Source organism: Pseudophryne corroboree, chromosome 4 (genome assembly GCF_028390025.1).
Source record: "Pseudophryne corroboree isolate aPseCor3 chromosome 4, aPseCor3.hap2, whole genome shotgun sequence".
Classification (NCBI taxonomy): domain Eukaryota; kingdom Metazoa; phylum Chordata; class Amphibia; order Anura; family Myobatrachidae; genus Pseudophryne; species Pseudophryne corroboree.
The window spans coordinates 207,985,889-208,013,822 of record NC_086447.1 but is presented as its reverse complement, the minus strand read 5'-3'; the positions used below and the strand labels follow the sequence as shown (position 1 = coordinate 208,013,822).

Sequence of the window (27,934 nt, the reverse complement as noted above, 5' to 3'; positions counted from 1 at the left end):
GTCAGACCTCATTGCTCTGGACTGGCCAAGAAGGGCTTGGTACGCGGATCTTCTGGCGTTACTGCTGGAAGATCCGAGACCTCTTCCTCTTCGAGAGGACCTTCTGCAACAGGGGCCGTTCGCTTATCAAGACTTACCACGGCTACGTTTGATGGCATGGAGGTTGAACGCCAGATCTTAGCTCGGAAGGGCATTCCGAAAAAGGTTAATCCTACCCTAATACAGGCTACGAAAGGATTAACACCAAAACATTGCAATCGGATTTGGAAAAAGTACGTGTCTTGGTGTGAATCCAAGAAGTTTCCTACGGTGGAGTTTCATCTGGGACGATTTCTCCTCTTCCTGCAAGCAGGGGTGGATGTGGGCCTACGCCTGGGCTCCATAAAAGTCCAGATTTCGGCCTTGTCCATTTTCTTCCAGAAACAATTGGCTGCCCTCCCTGAGGTTCAGACTTTTTTGAAAGGGGTTCTGCACATCCAACCTCCCTTTGTGCCCCCTACGGCACCTTGGGATCTTAACGTGGTACTGCAGTTCCTGCAATCGGATTGGTTCGTGCCTTTACAGGATGTCAAGTTTCTTATTGGAAGACTGTCACACTGTTGGCATTGCCATCTGCAAGACGTGTGTCGGAAATTGTGGGCATAGTCCTACAAGGGCCCCTACTTGATTTTTCATGAAGATAGAGCTGAGCTCAGGACGCGTCAGCAATTTCTTCTGAAGATTGTGTCTGCTTTTCATATCAACCAACCTATTGTGGTGCCAGTTGCTACTGACTTCTCAATTACCTCAATGTCCTTGGATGTTGTGAGGGCTTTGAAGATCTATGTGAAGAGAACTTCTCGTCACAGAAAGTCGGACTCTCTGTTTGTCCTTTATGATCCCAACAAGGTTGGGTGGCCTGCTTCTAAGCAGACTATTTCTCGCTGGATCAGGTTCACTATCCAGCATTCTTATTCTACGGCAGGATTGCTGTATACGAAATCCGTTTAGTCCCACTCTACTCGTAAAGTGGGTTCTTCCTGGGCGGCTGCTCGGGGTGTCTCGGCTTTACAGCTTTGCCGAGCAGATACTTGGTCAAGGTCGAACACGTTTGCTAAGTTCTACAAATTTGATACTTTGGCCTCGGAGGACCTAAAGTTTGGTCAATCGGTTCTGCAGGCGCCTCCACAATCTCCCTCCCGTACTGGGAGCTTTGGTACATCCCCATGATACTAATGTGGACCCCTGCATCCTCTAGGACGTAACAGAAAATAGGATTTTAATTAACTACCGGTAAATCCTTTTCTCGTAGTCCGTAGAGGATGCTGGGCGCCCGCCCAGCTCTTCGTTTTCCTGCAGTTGTTACTTGGTTCAGTACTGCATTGTTACTTGGTTAAGTACTATTGTTCAGCCGTTGCTGACTTGTTTCAAGCTGGTTGCTTGTTTTTCTGTTGTGTGAGCTGGTGTGAATCTCACCACTATCTGTGTAGTGTATTTCCTTCTCTTGAAGTATGTCCGTCTCCTCGGGCACAGTTTTTAGACTGAGTCTGGTTGGAGGGGCATAGAGGGAGGAGCCAGCCCACACTATTAAACTCTTAAAGTGCTCATGGCTCCCAAGGTACCCGTCTATACTCCATGGTACTAATGTGGACCCCAGCATCCTCTACGGACTACGAGAAAAGGATTTACCGGTAGGTAATTAAAATCCTATTTTTATACTTGACAATGAATCCTTCATCCCAACTAACACTTGCCGTCAGGGAGATCAGAGGAGGTGAATGTCCGAATGGGAGGTGCAAATGGCATTGTGCAACAGAACTAGATTTCTCTTACATCCTAGAGGATGCTGGGGTCCACATTAGTACCATGTGGTATAGACTGGTCCACTAGGAACCACTGGCACTTTAAGAGTTTAATAGTGTGGGCTCGCTCCTCCCTCTATGCCCCTCCTACCAGACCCAGTTTAGAAAATGTGCCCGGAGATCCAGTCACAGCTAGGGGAGCTCCTAGAGCTTCTTTAGTTTTATTTTTTTGTAAGAGTAATTTAGGCACAGGGAGGCTGCTGGCAACAGCCTCCCTGCTTCGTGGGACTTAGGGGGGGGAGTAGTGTCCAATCCTGAGAGGTTAATGGCCACTATCTCCGCTGACAGGACACTGAGCTCCTGAGGGTGACGATCGTTAGCCACCCGAGGTGACCGCTCACTGCCGCAGCATGCCGCCACCCCCTAACAGAGCCAGAAGACCGGTGGGGAGTGTGTCACTGGCTACCCGACAGGCGGGGAGCAGGTGTGAATGGCGGCAACAGGGTGGGAGCGCAGTACTGATACTGCGCTCTGGAAGGCTTAGCGGTACAGCAGGTGCGGCGCTATGAGGGGCACCCTGGGCCAGCGCAAATACCCTTACACTGGTCACTCAGGCTATCAGGGACTCCTGTAAACGCTGCAAGCATAATACCTCAGGCCAGTATAAAATTTCAAATAGTGCGGGAAGACGTGCCATGTTTGGGGGCGGAGCTTCTCAGAGCGCAGCCAGCAGCTCACCAGCACCATTTTCTCCTTTTAGATCCACTTCCAGCAATGCTGACAGGGAGCGCTGTCCTCTCCACATGACTCCAGCTATCCTCTGCGGTACCAGGGGGTTGTAGAAGAGGGGGGAGGCTGTAAATTCGCTGTGTAGTCTATTAAGGGTACACAGTCAGCGCCAGGCAGTTCTTATAAAACTGTGTCTGGGGCGCTGTGTGTTCTGTCTCCAAACTCTGTCTCTCTCTGAAGGTACTTGGGAGAAACTGTGTCTGACATTTTCCTGTGTGTGTATGCAAATTCTCACATAACCATGTCCAAGGACTTTGTGTCTTATGCTGCATAGGAGGTATCTTCTCCAGAGGAATCCATTCCATGTACCCAGGAATGTAATATTATGTCTCAGACTTCTAAATCTGAGCCAAAATGACTGGCTTCCATTAAGGGAATGTTATCTCAGATTTCTACTAAGGTAGCCCATACTGAGACTGAAACTCGGGTTTTAAGGAAGTTTGGTCGGGTTCTGTTCTCTTTACTTCTAAATCCCCTAGCATATACCCAAAGAAACGTGCACTTGCCCAGATTATGCAAGCCGACACGGATACCGACTCAGACACGGCAGATGGGGATGTGCTGAGGGGGGCGGCATCCCTTGCAAAGGGGGTGCAGCTCATGATTGAGGCCATTAGGGATGTGTTACACATTACTGACACACCACCTGAGCAGGTAATAAGAAAGCCTTGCTAACCTTCACTGCGTCTAAAGAATTAAACGCATTATTTGAAAAGTCCTGGGAAACCCCGGAGAAAAAATTCCAGATCCCAAAAAGGGTTCTGGTTGCTTTTTCCCTTCCCTGAGGAAGATAGGAAAAAATGGGAAAACCCACCCATAGTTGACGCATCTGTCTCCAGACTGTCTAAAAAGGTGGTTTTACCTGTCCCTGGATCTACCGCGTTAAAACAACTAGCTGATCGTAAGATTGACACTACGCTCAAATCCATATACACTGCTTCAGGAGTTGCGTTAAGGCCCACTATTGCCTGTGCATGGATTTCTAAAGCCATAGTAAAGTGGTCAGGCACATTACTAGAGGACTTAGATGTGATGGATAGACGTGACATTGAACTGTATTTACGTAAAATACAGGATTCTGTGGGTTTCATGGTGGAGTCCATGAAGGACATGGGTACTCTGATTGCAAGGATATATTCCATGGCCGTCTCAGCACACAGGGGACTCTGGCTACGCCAGTGGTCAGCAGATGCAGAATCCAGGAGAAGTGTGGAGAACCTACCCTTCACAGGTCAGGCTCTATTTGGGGAAGCGTTGGATGCGTGGATTTCCATGGTAACCGCAGGTAAGTCGACCTTTCTTCCCTCAGCTGCTCCTTCTACGAAGAAACCCTTTTCTTCATCAACATCGCAGTCCTTTCGGACCGCAAAGACAAAAAAGTCCAAGCCTAATACCACCTTCTTTAGAGGTGGTCGGGCAAAATCTAAGAAGCCTGCACCTGCAGATTCCTAGGACCAGACGCCTGCTTCTGGTTCTTCAAAATCCTCAGCATGACGGTGGATCGCACAGCCTGGAGAACGGGCTGGTGGGTGCGGGACTCAGACGTGTTAGCCACGTCTGGGTGTCATCTGGCCTGGATACAGGATATTGTGTCCCAGGGGTACAGATTGGAGTTTCAAGAACTCCTGCCTCACAGATTCTTCAAATCAGGCTTGCCAGCTTTACTGACAGAAAGAGCTATCCTACAGGAAGCCATCCAAAAATTGGAAAAGTCAGAGGTCATTGTTCTAGTTCCACCTCATATGCAACACATGGGTTACTATTCGAACCTTTTCATGGTACTGAAACCGGATGGTTTGGTCAGACCGATTTTGAACTTGAAATCGTTAAACCCTTATCTGAGGGAGTTCAAATTCAAAATGGAGTCTCTGAGAGCAGTGATCTCCGGTCTGGAGGAGGGAGAGTTTCTGGTATCCCTAGATATCAAGGATGCGTACCTCCACATTCCGATTTGGCCGCCGCATCAGGCTTATCTCAGATTTGCACTGTTAAGACAGTGCACAGTTCCAGGCACTGCCATTCGGTCTATCCACGGCACCAAGGGTGTTCACCGTTGATGACAGAGATGATGGTTCTCCTCCGCAGACAGGGAGTGAACATAATTCCATATCTGGACGATCTGCTAATAAAGGCATCGTCCAGGGAGAAGTTGTTGGAGTCCATTGTTCTCACAACTCATCTGCTCAGGGAACATGGTTGACTCCTGAACCTTCCAAAGTCACATTTGGAGCCGACAAAGATTGTCTTTCCTGGAGATGATCCTCGACACGGAAGTGCAGAGGGTGTTTCTACTGGTGGAGAAAGCGTTGGTGATACCCGGGTATTGGTTCATCAGTGCATTTACCTTCTGGGGAAGATGGTTGCCTCTTACGAGGCTCTACAGTACGGAAAATGTCATGCTCTGTCCTTCTAACTGGATCTCCTAGACAAGTGGTCGGGATCTCACCTACACATTCACCAGAGGATACGCCTGTTGCCATAAGCAAGGATTTCACTGCTCTGGTGGCTGCAAATGCCTCACCTTCTGGAGGGCCGCAGGTTCGGGGTTCAGAACTGGATCCTTCTAACCACGGATGCAAGTCTCAGGGGTTGGGGCGCAGTCACTCATGGGGAAACCTTCCAAGGAAGGTGGTCAAGTCTGGAATCCGTTCTTCCAATAAACATTCTGGAACTGAGAGCCGTATACAACGGTCTTCTCCAAGCGGCATATCTTCTGCAAAATCAGGCCATTCAAGTACAGTCGGACAATGTGACGACTGTGGCCTACATAAACAGACAGGGAGGAACGAAGAGCAGAGCTGCTATGTCAGAGGCAACAAGAAACTCCGGAGGTACTGTTCCAGGTCGAGAGACCCACATGTAGTGGCGGTGGATGCCCTGGTAACACCGTGGGTGTTCAAGTCAGTGTATGTGTTCCCTCCACTTCCTCTCATTCCAAGAATTCTAAAACTCATAAAGAGAACAAGGGTTCAGGCAGTTCTCATTGCTCTGGACTGGCCAAGGAGAGCTTGGTACGCGGATCTTCTGGACTTAACTGCTGGAAGATCCAAGGCCTCTTCCTCTTTGCGAGGATCTTCTGCAACAGGTGCCGTTCGCTTATCAAGAATTATCGCGGCTACGTTTGACGGTATGGAGTTTGAACGCCAGATCGTAGCCCAGAAGGGTATTCCGAGCAAGATTATTCCTACCCTGATGCAGGCTAGGAAAGAAGTAACGTCTAAATATTATCAACGCATTTGGATAAAGTATGTGTCTTGGTGTGAGTCCAAGAAGTTTCCTACCATGGAGTTTCAACTTGGCTGATTTCTCCTCTTCGTACAAGCAGGTGTGGATATGGGCCTGCGTTTGGGATCCATAAAGGTCTCGATTTCGGCTTTGTCCATTTTCTTCCAGAAACAATTGGCTGCCCTCCCTGAGGTTCAGACCTTTTTGAAAGGGGTTCTGCACATCCAGCCTCCCTTTGTGGCGCCGACGGCACCCTGGGATCTTAACGTGGTGTTGCATTTCCTGCAATCAGATTGGTTTGAGCCTTTACAGGAGGCTGAGGTCAAGTTTCTCATGTGGAAGGCTGTCACATTGTTGGCTTTAGTTTCTGCTCGACGTGTGTCGGAATTGGGGGCTTTGTCCTGTAAAAGCCACTACTTAATCTTCCATGAAGATAGAGCTGAGCTCAGGACGTGTCAGCAGTTCCTTCCAAAGGTTGTGTCGGCTTTTCATATCAACCAACCTATTGTGGTGCCAGTAGCTACAGACTCTTCGATTACATCAAAGTCCTTGGATGTTGTGAGGGCTTTGAAGATCTATGTGAAGAGGACTACTCGTCACAGGAAATCGGACTCTGTTTGTCCTTTATGATCCCAAGAAAATTGTGTGTCCTGCTTCTAAGCAGACGATTTCTCGCTGGATCAGGTTCACTGTTCAGCATGCATATTCTACGGCAGGATTGCCGTGTCCAAAATCTGTTAAGGCCCACTCTATTCGTAAGGTGGGTTCTTCCTGGGCGGCTGCCCGGGGGTTCTCGGCTTTACAACTTTGCCGAGCGGTTACTTGGTCAGGGTTGAACATGTTTGCTAAGTTCTACAAGTTCGATACTTTGGCCGCTGAGGACCTAAAGTTTGGTCAATCAGTTCTGCAGGAGCCTCCTCGCTCTCCCTCCCATACTGGGTGCTTTTGTATATCCCCATGGTACTAATGTGGACCCCAGCATCCTCTACGACGTAAGAGAAAATTGGATTTTAATTACCTACCAGTAAATCCTTTTCTCGTAGTCCGTGGAGGATGCTGGGCGCCCGCCCAGTGCTTCGTTGTCCTGCAGTGGTTACTTGGTTTAGTACTGCTTTGTTCTTAGTTACGTACTGCGTTGTTACTTGGTTCAATAATGTTATTCCGCTTTCGCTGAGTTTTCAAGCTACTTAGCTTGGTTTGCCTTATTTGTGTGAGCTGGTGTGAATCCCGCCACTATCTGTGTAAAATATTTCTCTCAAGTTGTCCGTCTCCTCGGGCACAGTTTCTAGACTCTGTCTGGTAGGAGGGGCATAGAGGGAGGAGCCAGCCCACACTATTAAACTCTTAAAATGCCCATGGCTCCTAATGGACCCATCTATACCCCATGGTACTAATGTGGACCCCAGCATCCTCTACGGACTACGATAAAAGGATTTACCGGTAAGCAATTAAAATCCTATTTGTTAGCTCTTCAGAGCAGGCCCTCTTTCCTCTTGTTATCTAAGCCCTCTTCTCGACACACTTCACCCGCAGCTCTCTGCCACTCGGTGACCATCTTTACCCGCTTTTTCTCCTGCTGGTAAAGGCTCATCTCCATCTATGGCCACCAGCCCCTAGTAGTACGATGATCACTCCCTCACTACTTACATCTTAGCTGTATTATGTCTCGAGAATTGTAGTGCTCTTAGTTACCTGTACTCTGTTTCTGTTGTTTATTTACTATAATGCTAAGTTTTGTCTCCCTGTACTGTCCTTTGTACGGCACTGCAAAACACTTGTGGTGCCTTATAAATAAAATGTAATAATAACAGAATGCATCTTCGAAGCCACTTTGATGCGATCGTGCCATTGACCAGCAAAGGACGATGACACGATTCACTGGGAAATGTGGTGTCCTGTTCCCAGGCCATCCAGATGACTGGGGCAGGAAGGCTGCTCTATTTCTCATGAGTCAGGGAAAGCCGCCCAAAAATAGTGTCCTGGATTTTCCGTAAGAGTAGACAAGTGTGTTCCATACTTACATACAAGTGTGCTGTAATATGAACTATAGCATGTTGTAAACTACTTTTTTTTTTTTTTTTTTGTACACTATGTATGATGAAAACCTAAGCTTTATTAGCTATGCTTTGACTTGTTTTGATTTGACACCTGTGTAATTTTACTTCTGATGCTGTGAGATATATATTGTGTAAAAATGTGTATATCTGCTCCATGCTTTATTGCAGGTGACATCCGTGGGCCTTCGAACCATCAGTCTGAGCGGAGACGTGAGCCAAGCCCATTCCGAGGTGGGCCGGAATGGATTGACTCAAGAGATAATAGAGGACCACCTGACAGAAGAGGCCCACACTCTGAGGCACACGAGCGCCCTGAAGATTACCTTCAAGACGATCGATATGGACCTCGAGGGCGTGAGTTTGATGGGAGAGGCGGGGGACCTGCATTACAAGATGACAAGTGGAGGCGTGGTGGTTCTGGCCCCCAGTTTGCATCCAATCACAGAGATTTTCCTGATCGGGATAGTAGAGATTCAGGTCGCTGGGAAGGCAGGAGACATCCTGAGGAGCAGTATTCCAGAGATCCTGAGGATCTGAGATTTCGGGGGCCAAGAGATGAAAAGTAAGTTGAATGTTTTGCAGCGATATTAACAGAAGAAGAAAAAAAACAATGAATGAGAGAATATAAAAATGTTTATACACACCTTTTCACTGGCGTATGTATAATGGGTGCACACCCTGAACCCATTTCTTGAATACTTACCATACCACAGTCCGCGTCGGTAGTAGCAGCGCTGCACAGATCACTGTAAATATGGTGTTGCTGCCATTTTCCCACTGTTTTACCTATGTAGTAGGAAAATTGCTGTGAAAATGGCCTCCACGCCATTTTCTGGGAGACCTGCACATGTGCACTGGACTCTGGTACAGCGCTAGAGTCTCTAGTGACCCTAGCGCTTAAAGTTCCACTGCACTGCCAGGAAGAGAGGAGGGGGCCCAGAGGGAGACTACATATGGGCCCCCTCCACTTTTAAGATACCCCAGCATCTTTGGTTAACATATATTTCCATAAGGGATATTGGGGAGACTTAGTATGATGGGGTATAGACGGGGTCCAAAGGAGCTGGTGCACTTTAAATTTCTTAACTGGGTGTGCTGACTCCTCCCATCTATGCCCCCTCCCATAGGCAGTTTAGAAAAAAGTGCCTCAGGAGAGGATGCACAGCTCCAGAGAGTTTTCTTCAATTTCTTTTAAACTTTTATTATTTTTGGTTTGCTGTTTTGGCAACAGCATACCTGCACCGTGGGAGTTAGGGGGGGATGGTCACCGACCTTGCGAGGTGTCAGAGCCGCTTCCCCGCTGCAGGACCACTGTCCTGAGAGGTTGTTGTACAGCGAGGCACTGCGCCTGAACTGTCGCAATCGCAGCACGCCACACCCCTAACGTATGTCTGAAGGTGACAGCTGTGGTGAGCACAAGCCGGGTTCCCCGAGGGGGGTCTCCCCGGTTCATTGTGCGGCTGAACGCGGGCGCGGCATACGGGACCCTCCTGGGGGGGACCCACTAGAGCCCCCCAAGGAAGACTGGCTAGCGGTAGCTTAAACCAGCACTTGTGTGATGTTTTTCAGCAACAAAGGAGACATTCATTGCCAGTTTAAAGATCTCTGTAGCTCCGGTGCCATTAGGGGGGTCGGAGCTACCTCAGAGCAGAACCAGCGGCATTTTGGCGCCTTCCTCTGCTTAATGCAGCAGCAGCAAACACACACAGCTCCTTCTTACTCGCAAGACACGCTGGAAAACTGGTACATGGTGTAGCAAAGAGGGAGAGCCACTATTTAACACATTCTGTGTCCTATACAGGATAGAAATCATTAGTGTTTCACTGTGAAATAGTAAGCTGACCGTCACTGGGGCTGTATAGCTGGGGTGTGCTCGTCTTCTCTCGCTGTGTCTCCTCTCACATACAGTAAGGGCAGGCTTGCTATTACTGTCTGTATGTTGTTCTGATTACTGTGAAGATGGGTAAACACAAACAATGCAGTGTACTCCACACCAGATTCTCTCCCTATTTCAGGACCACAAAAGCGTGGTTTACCTGCTCTGCGCTCTGATTCAGATGAAGAAATACAGGAGGATGTGGATGACTTGAATCCCGTTAGTGGGGATTCCGCTTCTGCTCAGGGTATTGAACCCCTCGTTCTGGCTATATGGGATGTGTTAAAGCTCCCTCTAGAGGACGCTGCGTCACAGCAGTGTTTCTCTGACGTCCTAAGTGGATGCTGGGACTCCGTAAGGACCATGGGGAATAGCGGCTCCGCAGGAGACTGGGCACAACTATAAAGAAAGCTTTAGACTACTGGTGTGCACTGGCTCCTCCCACTATGACCCTCCTCCAGACTTCAGTTAGAATCTTGTGCCCGGCTGAGCTGGATGCACACTAGGGGCTCTCCTGAGCTCCTAGAAAGAAAGTATATTTAGGTTTTTTATTTTACAGTGAGATCTGCTGGCAACAGACTCACTGCAGCGAGGGACTAAGGGGAGAAGAAGCGAACCTACCTAACTGGTGGTAGTTTGGGCTTCTTAGGCTACTGGACACCATTAGCTCCAGAGGGATCGACCGCAGGACCCGACCTTGGTGTTCGTTCCCGGAGCCGCGCCGCCGGCCCCCTTACAGAGCCAGAAGCAAGAAGTGTTCCGGAAAATCGGCGGCAGAAGACTTCAGTCTTCAACAAGGTAGCGCACAGCACTGCAGCTGTGCGCCATTGCTCCTCATGCACACCTCACACTCCGGTCACTGATGGGTGCAGGGCGCTGGGGGGGGGCGCCCTGAGGGCAATATAAGACACCTTGGCTGGCAAATCTACACTCAGGAAGGCTATATAGGTGTAAAAATACCCCTGCCAGAATTCCAGAAAAAGCGGGAGAAGTCCGCCGGAAAAGGGGCGGGGCCATCTCCCTCAGCACACTGGCGCCATTTTTCCCTCACAGCTCCGCTGGAAGGACGCTCCCTGGCTCTCCCCTGCAGTTGTCAAGCTACACAAGGGTAAAAAAGAGAGGGGGGGGCACTAAATTTAGGAGCAGTATATATAAAATAAGCAGCTATAAGGGAAAACACTAATTTATAGTGGGATCCCTGTGTTATATAGTGCTCTGGTGTGTGCTGGCATACTCTCTCTCTGTCTCCCCAAAGGGCTTTGTGGGGTCCTGTCCTCTGTCAGAGCATTCCCTGTGTGTATGCGGTGTGTCGGTACGGCTGTGTCGACATGTTTGATGAGGAGGCTTATGTGGAGGCAGAGCAGATGCCTATAAATGTGATGTCACGCCCTGCGGGGTCGACACCTGAGTGGATGGTGCTGTGGAAGGAATTACGCGACAGTGTCGACTCCTTGCATAAAAGGTTTGACGACATACCAAATGTGGGACAGCCGGCTTCTCAGCCTGTGCCTGCCCAGGCGTCTCAAAAGCCATCAGGGGCTCTAAAACGCCCGCTACCTCAGATGGCAGACACAGATGTCAACACGGATACTGACTCCAGTGTCGAGACGATGAGACTAATGTAACTTCCAGTAGGGCCACACATTACATGATTGAGGCAATGAAAAATGTGTTGCACATTTCTGATGTTACCCCCGGTACCACAAAAAAGGGTATTATGTTTGGAGAGAAAAAACTACCAGTAGCTTTTCCTCCATCTGAGGAGTTAAATGAAGTGTGTGAAGAAGCGTGGGCTTCCCCTGATAAGAAACTGGTAATTTCTAAGAGGTTACTAATGGCGTACTCTTTCCCGCCAGAGGATAGGGCACGTTGGGAAACATCCCCTAGGGTGGATAAAGCGCTCACACGCTTGTCAAAGAAGGTGGCACTACCGTCTCCGGATACGGCCGCCCTCAAGGAATCTGCTGATAGAAAGCAGGAAGCTATCCTGAAGTCTATATATACACACACAGGTGTTATACTGAGACCAGCTATTGCTTCAGCATGGATGTGCAGTGCTGCAGCTGCATGGTCAGATTCCCTGTCGGAAAATATTGATACCCTGGACAGGGACACTATATTGCTAACCGTAGAGCATATTAAAGACGCACTTTTATACATGAGGGATGCACAGAGGGATATTTGCCGGCTGGCATCTAAAATTAGTGCAATGTCCATTTCTGCCAGGAGAGGGTTATGGACTCGGCAGTGGACAGGAGATGCAGATTCCAAAAGGCACATGGAAGTTCTGCCTTATAAGGGTGAGGAGTTGTTCGGGGATGGTCTCTCGGACCTCGTTTCCACAGCAACAGCTGGGAAGTCTACATTTTTACCCCATGTTCCCTCACAGCCAAAGAAAGCACCGTATTATCAGGTACAGTCCTTTCGGCCCAATAGGGGCAAGCGGGTTAAGGGCGCGTCCTTTCTGCCCAGAGGCAGAGGTAGGGGGAAAAAGCTGCAGCATACAGCCAGTTCCCAGGAGCAAAAGTCCTCCCCCGCTTCCTCTAAGTCCACAGCATGACGCTGGGGCTCCACAGGCGGAGCCAGGTACGGTGGGGGCCCGTCTCAAATATTTCAGCAATCCGTGGGCTCGCTCACGGGTGGATCCCTGGATCTTTCAAATAGTATCTCAGGGGTACAAGCGGGAATTCGAGACGTCTCCCCCCCGCCGTTTCCTCAAATATGCCTTACCAACCACTCCCTCAGGCAGGGAGGCAGTGTTACAGGCAATTCACAAGCTGTATTCACAACAGGTGATAGTAAAGGTGCCCCTACTTCAACAAGGACGGGGTTACTATTCCACAATGTTTGTGGTACCGAAACCGGACGGTTCGGTGAGACCCATTTAAAATTTTAAATCCTTGAACACATATATAAAAAAATTCAAGTTCAAGATGGAATCGCTCAGGGCGGTTATTGCAAGCCTGGACGAGGGGGATTACATGGTATCACTGGACATCAAGGATGCTTACCTGCATGTCCCCATTTACCATCCTCACCAGGAGTACCTCAGATTTGTGGTACAGGATTGTCATTACCAATTCCAGACGTTGCCGTTCGGTCTATCCACGGCTCCGAGGGTCTTTACCAAGGTAATGGCCGAAATGATGATACTCCTTCGAAAGAAGGGAGTTTTAATTATCCCGTACTTGGACGATCTCCTGATAAAGGCGAGGTCCAGGGAGCAGTTGTTGGTCGGGGTAGCACTATCTCGGGAGGTGCTACAACAGCACGGCTGGATTCTAAATATTCCAAAGTCACAGCTGGTCCCTACGACACGTCTACTGTTCCTGGGGATGGTTCTGGACACAGAACAGAAAAAAGTGTTTCTCCCGGAGGAGAAGGCCAAGGAGCTGTCATCTCTAGTCAGAGGCCTCCTAAAACCAAAACAGGTGTCGGTGCATCACTGCACGCGGATCCTGGGAAAGATGGTCGCTTCCTACGAAGCAATTCCATTCGGCAGGTTCCATGCAAGAACCTTTCAGTGGGACCTGTTTGACAAGTGGTCCGGATCGCATCTTCAGATGCATCGGCTGATAACCCTGTCTCCAAGGACAAGGGTGTCTCTGCTGTGGTGGCTGCAGAGTGCTCATCTTCGAGAGGGCCGCAGATTCGGCATACAGGACTGGGTCCTGGTGACCACGGATGCCAGCCTTCGAGGCTGGGGGGCAGTCACATAGGGAAGAAACTTCCAAGGACTATGGTCAAGTCAGGAGACTTCCCTGCACATAAATATTCTGGAACTAAGGGCCATTTACAATGCCCTAAGTCAGGCAAAACCCCTGCTTCAAAACCAACCGGTACTGATCCAGTCAGACAACATCACGGCGGTCGCCCATGTAAACCGCCAGGGCGGCACGAGAAGCAGGACGGCGATGGCAGAAGCCACAAGGATTCTCCGATGTGCGGAAAATCACGTGTTAGCACTGTCAGCAGTGTTCATTCCGGGAGTGGACAACTGGGAAGCAGACTTCCTCAGCAGGCACGACCTCCACCCGGGAGAGTGGGGACTTCATCCAGAAATCTTCCAATTGATTGTAAACCATTGGGAAAGGCCACAGGTGGACATGATGGCGTCCCGCCTAAACAGAAAGCTAGAAAAGTATTGCGCCAGGTCAAGAGACCCGCAGGCGATAGCTGTGGACGCTCTAGTGACACCGTGGGTGTACCGGTCGGTTTATGTGTTCCCTCCTCTTCCTCTCATACCAAAGGTACTGAGGATAATAAGGAGAAGAGGAGTAAGAACTATACTCATTGTTCCGGATTGGCCAAGAAGAGCTTGGTACCCGGACCTTCAAGAAATGATCTCAGAGGACCCATGGCCTCTGCCACTCAGACAGGACCTGCTGCAGCAGGGGCCCTGTCTGTTCCAAGACTTACCGCGGCTGCGTTTGACGGCATGGCGGTTGAACACCGGATCCTGAAGGAAAAGGGCATTCCGGAGGAAGTCATTCCTACGCTGATTAAAGCTAGGAAAGAAGTAACCGCAAACCATTATCACCGCATATGGCGAAAATATGTTGCGTGGTGTGAGGCCAGGAAGGCCCCAACGGAAGAATTTCAACTGGGCCGTTTCCTGCACTTCCTACAGTCAGGGGTGACTGGGCCTTAAATTGGGTTCCATTAAGGTCCAGATTTCGGCTCTATCGATTTTCTTCCAGAGAGAACTGGCTTCACTACCTGAAGTTCAAACTTTTGTTAAGGGAGTGCTGCATATTCAGCCCCCTTTTGTGCCTCCAGTGGCACCTTGGGATCTCAACGTAGTGTTGGATTTCCTAAAGTCACATTGGTTTGAGCCACTTAAGACCGTGGAATTGAAATATCTCACGTGGAAAGTGGTCATGTTGTTGGCCTTGGCTTCGGCCAGGCGTGTATCAGAATTGGCGGCTTTGTCATGTAAAAGCCCTTATCTGATTTTCCATATGGATAGGGCAGAATTGAGGACTCGTCCCCAATTTCTCCCTAAGGTGGTATCAGCCTTTCATCTGAACCAACCTATCGTGGTGCCTGCGGCTACAAAAGACTTGGAGGCTTCCAAGTTGTTGGACGTAGTCAGGGCCCTGAAAATGTATGTTTCCAGGACAGCTGGAGTCAGAAAGACTGACTCGCTATTTATCCTGTATGCGCCCAACAAGTTGGGTGCACCTGCTTCAAAGCAGACTATTGCTCGCTGGATCTGTAGTACGATTCAGCTTGCACATTCTGCGGCTGGACTGCCGCATCCTAAATCAGTGAAAGCCCATTCCACGAGGAAGGTGGGCTCTTCTTGGGCGGCTGCCCGAGGGGTCTCGGCTCTACAACTTTGCCGAGCAACTACTTGGTCGGGGTCAAACACATTTGCTAAATTCTACAAGTTTGACACCCTGGCTGAGGAGGACCTTGAGTTTGCCCATTCGGTGCTGCAGAGTCATCCGCACTCTCCCGCCCGTTTGGGAGCTTTGGTATAATCCCCATGGTCCTTACGGAGTCCCAGCATCCACTTAGGACGTCAGAGAAAATAAGAATTTACTCACCGGCAATTCTATTTCTCGTAGTCCGTAGTGGATGCTGGGCGCCCATCCCAAGTGCGGATTGTCTGCAATACTTGTATATAGTTATTGTTAACTAAAGGGTTATTGTTGAGCCATCTGTTGAGAGGCTCAGTTGTTATCATACTGTTAACTGGGTATAGTATCACGAGTTATACGGTGTGATTGGTGTGGCTGGTATGAGTCTTACCCGGGATTCAAAATCCTTCCTTATTGTGTCAGCTCTTCCGGGCACAGTATCCTAACTGAAGTCTGGAGGAGGGTCATAGTGGGAGGAGCCAGTGCACACCAGTAGTCTAAAGCTTTCTTTATAGTTGTGCCCAGTCTCCTGCGGAGCCGCTATTCCCCATGGTCCTTACGGAGTCCCAGCATCCACTACGGACTACGAGAAATAGAATTACCGGTGAGTAAATTCTTATTTTTTTCTGTACACAAAACAAGCCGAATGTCACTTCCCCTGATTCTGCAGAGTTAGATGACTTATTCAAATTAGCCTGGAAAAATCCAGACAAAAAATACCAAGTGTCAAGACGATTTTTACACACTTTCCCATTTGCTCCGAAAGGTAGGAAATTCTGGGCAGAACCCCCGGGAGTTTCTGACCCTGGGGACAGAAAGATAGAGACTACACTAAAGTCTATCTACACAGCAGCAGGTGTCTCGCAGACGCCGGTCATAGCGGGTTTCTGGATGACCCATGCCATTCATACGTGGGCTACTCAGACTCAGGAGGACCTCTCCAGGGATATGCATCTGGTCACTTTCCTATAGCACATTCAGGACACTGCACACATCCTGTGTGACTTCTTCAAGGAAATGGGCAATATTAATGCTAGGATGTGTGCCATGGCAGTGTCGGCACACAGGACATTGTGGTTGCGTCAATGGATAGCGGATGCAGAATCCAAGCGTAGTGTGAAATCCCTCCCCTTTTCTGGTGAATGGCTCTTTGGGGTCGAGTTGGATATGTGGCTCTCCAAAGTCACTGCAGGGAAATCTACATTTCTCCCCTCTAGGGCCCCGCCGGCTAGGCGTTCCTACCCAGGGCCATCTGTTCATCGGTCTAACAGATTTCGATCTATGGCCAGGGGTGCCTCCAATGCAAATAGAGGCACCAGAGGTAAGACAAAAGACCTGCAAACACCGGTTATCAGGAACAGAGCACCAGTTCTGCTTCCACGAAGTCCTCGGCATGACGGTGCCCACCCACCCCGAGGGGATCTCGAGGTGGGAGCTCGACTGCGTCACTTCAGCCGCATCTGGGATGTTTCTTGCCAGGATACCTGGGTCAGGGACCTCATTTCTCATGGCTACAAGCTGGAGTTCGATGGTGCTCCTCACCAACGCTCTTTCAAATCAAGCTTACCAGCTTTGGAGGATACACAAGTTACGTTGCAACAGGCCATCCAAAAGTTGGTCATTGTTCCAATACTAATACCATAACGAGGCAGTCGTTATTAGCCAAACCTGTTTGTGGTACCAAAGCCGGATGGCTCCGTAAGGCCCATTTTGAATCTAAAGTCCTTGAACCCTTTCCTAAAGGTTTTCAAGTTCAAAATGGAATCATTGAGAGCAGTGATTGCAGGCCTGGAGGAGCAGGAATTCATGGTTTCCTTGGATATCAAGGATGCCTACCTTCATATTCCTATTTGTCCACCTCATCAGGCTTATCTGAGGTTTGCCCTGCTGGACGACCACTACCAGTTCCAGGCACTGCCCTTCAGCCGGTCCACAGCTATGAGGGTATTCACAAAGGTAATGGCGGAGATGATGTTACAGGTCTGGGTCCAGGGGGTCAATGTTGTCCCTTACCTGGATGATCTTCTGATAAAAGCAAGATCCAGGGAGCTTTTATTGCTCCACATCGACCGCACTATCCAACTTCTGTCAGACCATGGGTGGATTCTCAATTTACAGAAGTCCCACCTGGAGCCAACTCAGCGGTCCTGTTTCTGGGGATTTTACTGGATACTGTGGCCCAGAAGGTGTTCCTCCCGGAGGACAAAGCGAGAACACTTCAGGAGATAGTCCGCATGGTGCTCCGACCTGTTCAAGTATTCCATCCATCTCTGCATAAGATTGTTGGGGAAGATGGTTGCCTCATACGAGGTGATCCAATATGGGAGGTTCCATGCCAGAACATTTCTATTGGATGTCCTGAGCAAGTGGTCCGGATCACATCTACAGATGCACCGGATGATAAGACTGTCACCTCAGGCCAGGATATCCCTCCTGTGGTGGCTGTAGCCCTCCAATCTCCTGGAAGGCCGGAGTTTCTGGATTCAGGATTGTATCCTCCTCACAACGGATGTGGAGTCTGAGAGGATGGGGAGCGGTCACCCAAGGGGCGCAGTTCCAGGGCAGGTGGTCAGCCCACCAAGCCTTCCTTCCGATCAACATTCTGGAATTTCGGGCGATCTACAATACTCTGCTTCAGGCCTCCTCTGCTGAAGGATCACGCGATCCAAGTACAGTCGGACAATGCCACAGTAGTGGTGTACATCAGTCGGCAAGGAGGGACAAAAAGCAGAGTCTGCATGCGAGAGGTGTCAAAGATACTCCTCTGGGCGGAAAGAAATGCAAGAGCAATGTCGACAATCTTCATTCCGGGAGTGGACAACTGGGAAGTGGACTTCCTGAGTCCTCGCGATCTCCACCCGGGGGAGTGGGGCCTCCACCATCAGGTGTTTCGCCAGATCATCAACCGGTTGGGCTGCCCACAAATAGACATGATAGCTTCTCGACTCAACAAGAAGCTTCACTGGTATTGCTCACGAACCAGGGACCCTCAGGCTAGGGCAGTAGATGCACTGATGTTGCCTTGGCCTTACCGGCTGGTCTACCTCTTAGCTCCGATTCCGTTGCTCCCAAGGGTGCTCAAGCGAATCAGAAATCAAGGAGTCCAGCCAATTCTGATTGCCCCAGATTCGACTCGGAGGGCGTGGTACGCGGATCTTCTGGACATGTCTGTTGAAGACCCTTGGCCTCTACCACTAAGAAGAGATCTTCTTCAACAGGGACCGTTCCTCTACCCGGACTTACGGCGACTTCGTTTGACGGCATGGAGGTTGAGCGGAACATCCTAGCTCACAAGGGCCTTTCCAAAAAGGTTATTGCTACCATGATTCAGGCCAGGAAACCTGTGACATCAAAACACTATCATCATATCTGGAGGAGATATGTCTCCTGGTGCGAGGAGTGCACATATCCACCTGCAGAGTTCCACTTGGGACGTTTCTTGCTTTCCTGCAGGCTGGTGTGGATAAGGGCTTACGTCTGGGTTCCGTTAAGGTCCAGATTTTAGCTCTCTATTTTCTTCCAGAAGAAACTGGCACTGTTGCCTGAAGTTCAGACCTTCTTGCAAGGGGTACTCCACATACAACCACCTTTTGTGCCGCCTACAGCACCCTGGGATTTGAATGTGGTGTTGGAATTTCTACAGTCATCCTGGGTTGAACCTCTGATGACTGTACAAAACAAGTACCTCACGTGGAAGACTGTGATGTTACTGGCCCTGGCTTCTGCTAGACATGTCTCAGAATTGGGGGCTTTATTGTGTAAAAGTCCGTACTTGGTCTTTTACGAGGACAGAGCGGAGCTCAGGACTAGGCAGCAGTTCCTGCCGAAGGTTGTCTCTGCGTTTCACCTGAATCAACCTATTGTGGTTTTGTCAAGTTCTGACGCTTCTGCTCCTCCGGAGCCATTGGATGCTGTGCGAGCCTTGAAGCTCTATGTCAAGCGGGCAGCTCGGATCAGAGAGACTGATTCCTTGCTCGTACTCTGATGCACAGAAAAAGGGTGATCCTTCTTCAAAGCAGTGCATTGCTCGTTGGCTTAGGCTTACTATCCAACAGGCCTATGTGTCGGCAGCCTTACCTGTTCCTAAGTCTCTGAAGGCCCATTCTACAAGATTGGTGGGTTCTTCTTGGGCGACTGCCTGTAGTGTCTCGGCCTTGCAACTATACAGAGCTGCTACCTGGTCGGGGAAGAACACTTTTGTGAAGTTCTACAAGTTTGATACCCTGGCCAAAGAGGATACCCAGTTTGGGCAGGCGGTGCTGCAGAAGTCTCCTTAGTATCCCTTATGGATGCTAGAGAAAATAAGATTTTAATTACCTACCTGTAAATCCTTTTCTCGTAGTCCATAAGGAATATTGGGCGCCCGCCTCAGTGTGTTGACTTTTCTGCAGGTTCTCTTTTATGTGGTTACCTGTTCAGCTGTTGCTGCTGCTTTTGTTACCAGCCATTGTTGGTTGTTGTATGTTAGTGGTGTGCTGGTATATAAATCTCACCATTTCTTGTTCTTATGTTTCTTCTCTCATATATGTCCTTTCTCCTTCTGGCACTGTTTTACCTATAACTCAACTGCCTGTGGGAGAGGGCATAGAAGGGAGGAGCCAGCACACCCAGTGAAGAAATTTAAAGTGCACCAGCTCCTTTGGACCCCGTCTATACCCCATCGTACTAAGTCTCCCCAATATCCCTTGTGGACTACGAGAAAATGATTTACTGGTAGGTAATTAAAATCCTATTTTCTGCAGCGGGATGCATTGGTTTCCGCAGGGAAACATCGTGGTGTAGAGATGAATCATGATCCCGGCACCAACAGGCTAAAGCTTTAGACTGTCCCAGGATGCATTTGGGCCTCCTCTATAACCCTGCCTCCAGGCACTGTGAGCTCAGTTTTGAGTTGGTGCCTGCAGAAGCAGGTCATTTAACAGGGGGGCTGCACTGGGCAGCCCTGAAAAAGCTTTTAGAAGACTTCAAGGGCCGCAGCACTTACATGTCAGAGCGACATTCTGTGCTGCGGCTCGGTCACCTCTCCAGCGGTGTCAATCCGCATACTCCCGCTGGCTCTGTTCCCATGTACTTGCGGCGGAGACGCTCCGGCTCTAGGCACACGGTCGCAGACGCTCTCCTGGTTCGCGTGACTGCTACAGAAGGGATGAGGTAAGAGGGTCCCCCAGGTGGGACCCACCATTAAATCGCCTTCTGGTTGCAGTCTAAGGAGATGGACTGCAATGCTGGCGTGGACACTGTAACAGAGCAGGTACCCCACTATATCCACCAGGGCATAGGAGTACAGGTGGGATAAATTACTATTCACTTAATTAAGACTCCATAGGTGGTGAGGACCAGCATAGGGGAGAAGGCGCTTGACCTGTAACCCCTCCCCCAGCTCCGTGCGCCATCTTCTGCTGGTGGTCCCGCCCTGGAGCTGCCTCACACTCTCCCTCACTCCCTGACTGAAACGCTGGGCGCCATCTTCTATGATTAGCTGCAACTGATCTCCAGGACTGCAGGGCAAGATCTCAGTAAATCCGCCTGTACATCAGTGGCGTGATTTTACAGGCACTTAAGTATTCTACATGTCAATATTAAGACAAGTGTACCTGTGCCAGAATATATTGTAATAGTATTCTGATATATACATCCGGTCTCGGACCGCGCATTGTTATATACACTGCTCAAAAAAATAAAGGGAACACTAAAATAACACATCCTAGATCTGAATGAATGAGATATTCTTATTAAATACTTGTTCTTTACATAGTTGAATGTGCTGACAACAAAATCACACAAAAATTATCAATGGAAATCAAATGTATTAACCCATGGAGGTCTGGATTTGGAGTCACACTCAAAATTAAAGTGGAAAAACACACTACAGGCTGATCCAACTTTGATGTAATGTCCTTAAAACAAGTCAAAATGAGGCTCAGTAGTGTGTGTGGCCTCCACGTGCCTGTATGACCTCCCTACAACACCTGGGCATGCTCCTGATGAGGTGACGGATGGTCTCCTGAGGGATCTCCTCCCAGACCTGGACTAAAGCATCCGCCAACTCCTGGACAGTCTGTGGTGCAACGTGGCGTTGGTGGATGGAGCGAGACATGATGTCCCAGATGTGCTCAATTGGATTCAGGTCTGGGTAACGGGCGGTCCAGTCCATAGCATCAATGCCTTCGTCTTGCAGGAACTGCTGACACACTCCAGCCACATGAGGTCTAGCATTGTCTTGCATTAGGAGGAACCCAGGTCCAACCGCACCAGCATATGGTCTCACAAGGGGTCTGAGGATCTCATCTCGGTACCTAATAGCAGTCAGGCCACCTCTGGCGAGCACATGGAGGGCTGTGCGGCCCCGCTAAGAAATGCCTCCCCACACCATTACTGACCCACTGCCAAACCCGTCATGCTGGAGGATGTTGCAGGCAGCAGAACGTTCTCCTTGGCGTCTCCAGACTCTGTCACGTCTGTCACATGTACTCAGTGAGAACCTGCTTTCATCTGTGAAGAGCACAGGGCGCCATTGGCGAATTTGCCAATCTTGGTGTTCTCTGGCAGATGCCAAACATCCTGCACGGTGTTGGGCTGTAAGCACAACCCCCACCTGTGGACGTCGGGCCCTCATACCACCCTCATGGAGTCTGTTTCTGATCGTTTGAGTAGACACATGCACATTTGTGGCTTGCTGGAGGTCATTTTGCAGGGCTCTGGCAGTGCTCTTCTTGTTCCTCTTTGCACAAAGGCGGAGGTAGCGGCCCTGCTGCTGGGTTGCTGCCCTCCTACGGCCTCCTCCACGTCTCCTGATGTACTGGCCTGTCTCCTGGTAGCACCTCCATGCTCTAGACACTACGCTGACAGACACAGCAAACCTTCTTGCCGCAGCTCGCATTGATGTGCTATCCTGGATGAGCTGCACTACCTGAGCCACTTGTGTGGGTTGTAGGGAGGTCATACAGGCACGTGGAGGCCACACACACTACTGAGCCTCATTTTGACTTGTTTTAAGGACATTACATCAAAGTTGCATCAGCCTGTAGTGTGTTTTTCCACTTTAATTTTGAGTGTGACTCCAAATCCAGACCTCCATGGGTTACTAAATTTGATTTCCATTGATATTTGTGTGATTTTGTTGTCAGCACATTCAACTATGTAAAGAACAAAGTATTTAATAAGAATATTTCATTCATTCGGATCTAGGATGTGTTATTTTAATGTTCCCTTTATTTTTTTGAGCAGTGTATATACATATACTAGTCCAGTGCAGTTTTATTGTCCTACTAAAATAATTATCTGCATTGTCACTGTGACTGTGTGTGCCTGCATCTGCTGTGTGGATTTCACTTTGAGTCTATACCAGCTTTATCTATCACTCTGTTCTGTACCCAAAGGGACTAGGTGCGTCAGGGTTTCGTATATAATGCTGCACAATATTTACCGTCAAGTGTATTCTATTGTGTACTCAGTCACATACTACCGGATTGATTCGCTGGTGTTGTGTATTGTGTATGCAGTCACATAGTACCGGATTTAGACGCTGGTGTGGTGTGCTGTGTACGTTGTCACATACTAGGGGATTTATTCGCAGGGGGAGTACTCTGTCTGGCTGTATCATACTCATATGCTCTGCAGTTACATTCACTAAAATGTCTAACACAAAGGGCGGGAAATCCACGGACGCTCCTGTATCATGCAGCGCATGTAACCAATCAGGAGCCACCTTGGGCGGCGTTCTCAACTATGCTCAATACGCTTGTGACACGCCTTACGCTCCCCATGGGACCCCCTGTGCAATTGTGTCACAGACCTGGGACGGGAGAGTTGGGTACTCAGGGATTCTTCCAGTGGTCGGGAAGAGGAACCGTAGCTGGGTCGAAATAAAGACGGCCGGTTGTAGGTCTTCCTCATGCAGTTTTATAAGTAATGCTTGGGAACGATGCCGAAGAACACTGAATGAAGAAGTGAAATGATGACTTGAAAACGATGCTGAAGACGAATTAAGTATTGAGTGATGACTTATGAAATTATGCTGAAGAACACTGAGTGAAGAAAAGAGTGATGACTTGTGAACGATGCTGTGGAAGAATGAAAAAATGAGTGATGACTTGTGAATGATGCTGAAGAACACTGAATGAAGAAATTAGTGATGACTTGTGAACGCTGCTGAAGAACTCTGAATGAAGAAATAAGTGATGACTTGTGAACGATGCTGAAGAAGAATGAAGTAATGAGTGATGACTTGTGAAATGTTTCTGAAGAACACGTAATGAACACTGGAAACTCTGGAGCTCACTAAGCTGGGAAAGACACTGGATACACACTGGAAACGTTGAAGCTTCACTGAGATACTAAAGACACTGGATACACACTGGAAATGCTGGGAACCAGATCTCCACGAAAAGCCTGGGACTAGCTAAACATCGACGATATTCAGACGCCGGAGCTTCGTCTGGCGTCTCCTTTTGAACTTCCTGCTCAGTTCCTATTGGCTGCTGCGCTCACATGATGGGCGACATTCATCTTTGGCTTACTCCCGACATGTGACCGCTGGGGACAATGGCAGCGCCCATGAGCCGAGCAGCAGGGACACCTCCGCCGCCTGACCGCCGAGTCCAGAGGCCCGGCAACAGAGCATACAGCGGAGGGGTAAGCGCGGCGGCCGCCGCTGCCTTCCTGTGTCACATTACAGCCACATATTGTCTCTATGGTAAATCCGCCTAGGGCGGATAATTTGTCTACCCAGTTGCAGCAATTGAATCAATCTTTGGTTAGACATAAACCTACCCCAACTCACTCTCATGTCAAGGGGTCATCTAAGCAGGCCACTTCCTCCTCACAATCTACTAATCTGTCAGAAGATTCTACTGATGAGAATGGGGAGTATACTGACCCGTCGGACATTGATACACCTGCTTCTGACGAGGAATCTACAACTCAGGTTGATGTCCCTGACATAGTGGTTGCTATTAAGCAGATCCTACAAATAGATGATGTGGATCCCACTACTGTGTCTAAGAAACTTGATAAGTTTAAACGTCAGAAGGTAACTAAAATATTATTACCGCATTCCGACCATTTAGTAGAAATACGTCAAGAACCCTGGTCTTCGCCAGGAAAGAAATTCTCCCGGTCTAAAAAGATGGTAGCTCGTTATCCTCTCCCTTCTGAGTTGTATAACAAGTGGGAAAATTCACTGCCGGTGGATTCCCATGTCACCCGTCTCGTGGTGTCATCTACTCTGCCTATCACCACTGTCACCTCACTGAAGGAACTGACAAATAAGCGTGTGGAGGGTTGCCTGAAGTCTATTTACTCCCTTACAGGTGCTGTACATAGACCCACTATAGCAGCCTCCTGGGCTGCAAAAGGAATTGAAGCATGGGTTCAGGCATTAGAGGAAGAGCTGCCTCAAGATATATCTGACACTGCCAGACAATATCTATCTCATATTACCACCGCTGCCTATTACATTCAGGAGGCGTCCTCTGAGGCAGGTGTGTTGCCGGCCAAGGCATCAACTACGTCCATCCTGGCTCGCTGTATTCTGTGTTTGTGGTCGTGGAAGGTGGACTTGGACTCCAAAAAGACCTTGGAGGTACTCCCTTTTAAGGGAGACATCCTATTTGGAGAAGATCTCAATAAGATTGTATCTGATTTAGCGGCTTCTAAGACTGCATTTCTCCCGAATACTAATCCTTCTGCACAGAAGGCAAAAGGTACCACTTTGCTTATTTCAGCCTCAAGGGAGAGCAAAAGGTCAGGCATTCCAGAGACAATCACGTGCTCCCAAAACCACCAAGGCACAGCAATCCTGGGCTGCCGGTCAGACTGCTAAACATGACAAGCCTGCTGCATGACGGGGCGGGCCGCCCCCTGGAGGACCCCAGGGGTGGGAGGCAGACTTCTGCGATTCACCCAGGTCTGGTTAAAGACCACTTCAGACGCATGGGTGCGGGAAGTTGTCTCTCACTGGTACGCAGTCTCTTTCAAGTGACGTCCCCCTTGCCAGTTCTGCACAACGGTTATCCCTTCAGATCCATTGATGGCGTAAGCTCTACAACTGGTTGTGTGTTCCCTCCTGGACACAGGAGTGATAGTGCCGGTACCTCTGTCCCAGCGAGGCAGGGGATACTACTCGACCCTGTTTCTAGTCCCGAAACCCAATGGGTCTTTCCGGCCTATACTCAACCTCAAATCACTAAACAAGTTTGTGAGCGTGTCTAAGTTCCATATGGAAACACTGCGCTCGATTGTTCTGGCCATGGAGCCCTGAGACTATATAGTGTCCCTGGATATACAAGATGCTTAACTGCACATTCCTATTGCCATATCGCATCAGCAATATCTGCGGTTTGCTATTGGCAACCTCCACTATCAACTCCAGGCTCTGCCGTTTGGACTGGCAACGGCCCCTCCGATCTTCACCAAGGTTATGGCCGTGATGACAACTCATCTCCGTCGCCAGGGAGTCAGAATCCTGACGTATCTGGATGACTTGCTGATCCTGGCAAACTCCCAAGATGTCCTCCTCAGTCATCTATAACTGACTGTAAACTTCCTACAAGCCCATGGGTGGCTAATCAACTGGAAGAAGTCCTCGCTGGTCCCTGCTCGGAGCATGGTGCACCTGGGGGTACTTCTGGACACACACAGTCAACGGCTGTTTCTGTCCCCAGAGAAGGTCCTGAAACTTCAGGACAGGATCAGATACTTCCTCTCTCACCCAAGAGTGTCGATACACTCGGCGATGCAAGTACTAGACCTCATGGTGTCGGCTTTCCTCATGGAGTACGCTCAATTTCATACCCGCCCTCTGCAGAGGTTAATCCTTTCCCAGTGGGACGGCCTACCTCATCGGATAAGGTCTCACATGATCTCCTTAACTCTGGAGGTTGGTCTGTCGCTGACCTGGTGGCTACAGGACCAGCAGTTAAGCAGGGGCTGTCCCTTCTGGATCCCCGACTGGGTCCTATTGACGACGGATGCCAGTCTGAGGGGTTGGGGCGCTGTTGGAGAATCACTCCTTCCGATAAACGTTCTGGAATTGCGGGCGGTGTTCAATGCTTTTGTCTCTCGCCCTGCCTCTGTTACAGAACAGGCCTGTTCAAATACGGTCAGACAACGCCACCACGGTGGCATCCATAAACCATCAAGGAGACACTCGAAGCCGCATGGCAATGCTAGAAGTATCAAAAATCCTTTGTTGGGCGGAACGCCATCTGCCAACAATATCGCCAGTGTTCATTCCGGGAGTCCTCAACTGGGAAGCGGTTGTTCCCTCCAGTGTCACTTCTGCCCAGGGTACTGCAGAAGTTCAAACAAGGAGGAGGAATTCTACTTCTAGTCGCTCCAGTGTGGCCCAGAAGACATTGGTTCTCAGACCTGCAGGGTCTATCGATATAGTGTCCCCTTCTACTTCCTTAATGCCCTGACCACCTCGTTCAGGGCCCTTGTGTCTTCCCGGACCTGGTCAGACTGGCTTTGACGGCGTGGCTCTTGAAGCATCACTCCTGAGGGCAAATGGGTTCTCCGAGGCGGTTATCCAAACTATGCTGAAGGCCCGCAAACCTGCATTTGCGCGGAATTATTATAGGGTCTGGCATTCTTATTTCACCGGGTGTGCTGCTAAGAATTACGATGCATGCACATTCAGAACTTCCAGACTTCTGGCTTTTCTGCAACAAGGCCTGGACTTAGGCCTTCGTCTGGCCTCTCTCAAGGTTCATATTTCTGCCTTGTCGGTGTGGTTTCAGAGAAAAAATGTGTCTATTCCTGACGTTCATACTTTCACTCAGGGTGTGTTACGGATTCAGCCTTCCTATGTCCCTCCTGTGGCTCCATGGGATCTGTCTGTTGTAGTAAATGCCCTGCAAAAATCTCCATTTGAGCCTCTCGAGCTAGTGGACCTTAAATGGCTTACAGTCAAGGTCCTGTTCCTACTGGCTATCGCCTCTACTAGGAAGGTGTCAGACCTAGGTGCTTTGTCCTGTCCTCCACTCTTCCTGATATTTCACCGTGACCGGGCAGTTCTTAGAACTCGCCCGGGTTATTTACCTAAGGTGATGTCATCTTTAACCAAGAGAATGTTGTTCTGGCTTTCCTATCTTCCGGTTTCTCCTTCAAAGAGCGGTTTTTGGATGTGGTACGGGTTCTCCGTATATACGTGGAGAGGACTGCCTCTATCAGTAGGTCAGATACCCTTTTTGTACTTTTTGGTTTTCACAAACGTGGCTGGCCTGCAAATAAGCAAACCTTGGCCAGATGGATTAGAATGGTGATTGCACAAGTCTTTGCACAGGCTGGACTCCCTGCTCCCGCTGCTATTAAAACCCATTCTACTCTGTATGTTGGACCTTCTTAGGCGGCCCACCAAGGTGCGTCCGCTGAACACGTTCATTAGGTTCAATGCCTTCGATACATCAGTCTCCCCGGATGCTTCCTTTGGTCGCTGGGTTCTCATACCCACTACAGCGCGTCCCCTCCCATGAGGAACTGCTTTAGGACATCCCTGATGTTTGCCTGTGGAAACCAGAAAAGGAGATTTATGGTAGACTTACCATTGTTAAATCTTTCTGCAAGGACAAGGTACATTGGTTCCACAGGGCGCCCACCCTGATGCACCTAGCTTCTATGGGTTTATATGGCATTAGCCGCTAGTCCCTTGTGAGAACGTGGTTCTATGTGACTAACATCTACCTTCTCTTTTACCTGCTCCTGCATTGGACTGGTTAACGAAATTGAGCTCACAGTGCCTGGAGGCGGGGTTATAAAGACAGGCCCCAATGCATCCTGGGACAGTCTAAAGCTTTAGCCTGTTGGTGCCTGGATCACGATCCATCTCTACACCACTAT

General features: G+C 49.4%; 1 protein-coding gene across 3 annotated transcripts in view; it reads left to right on the top strand.

Annotated features, from left to right (window-relative positions):
- WDR33 (WD repeat domain 33) overlaps positions 1–27,934 on the top strand; it is a 296,191-nt gene that overhangs the window by 251,179 nt on the left and 17,078 nt on the right. For all 3 annotated transcript variants that reach the window (XM_063915872.1, XM_063915870.1, XM_063915871.1), the window contains exon 18: positions 8,021–8,414. In XM_063915872.1, the coding sequence (XP_063771942.1) occupies positions 8,021–8,414 (394 nt within the window). The remainder of the gene's footprint in view (positions 1–8,020; positions 8,415–27,934) is intronic.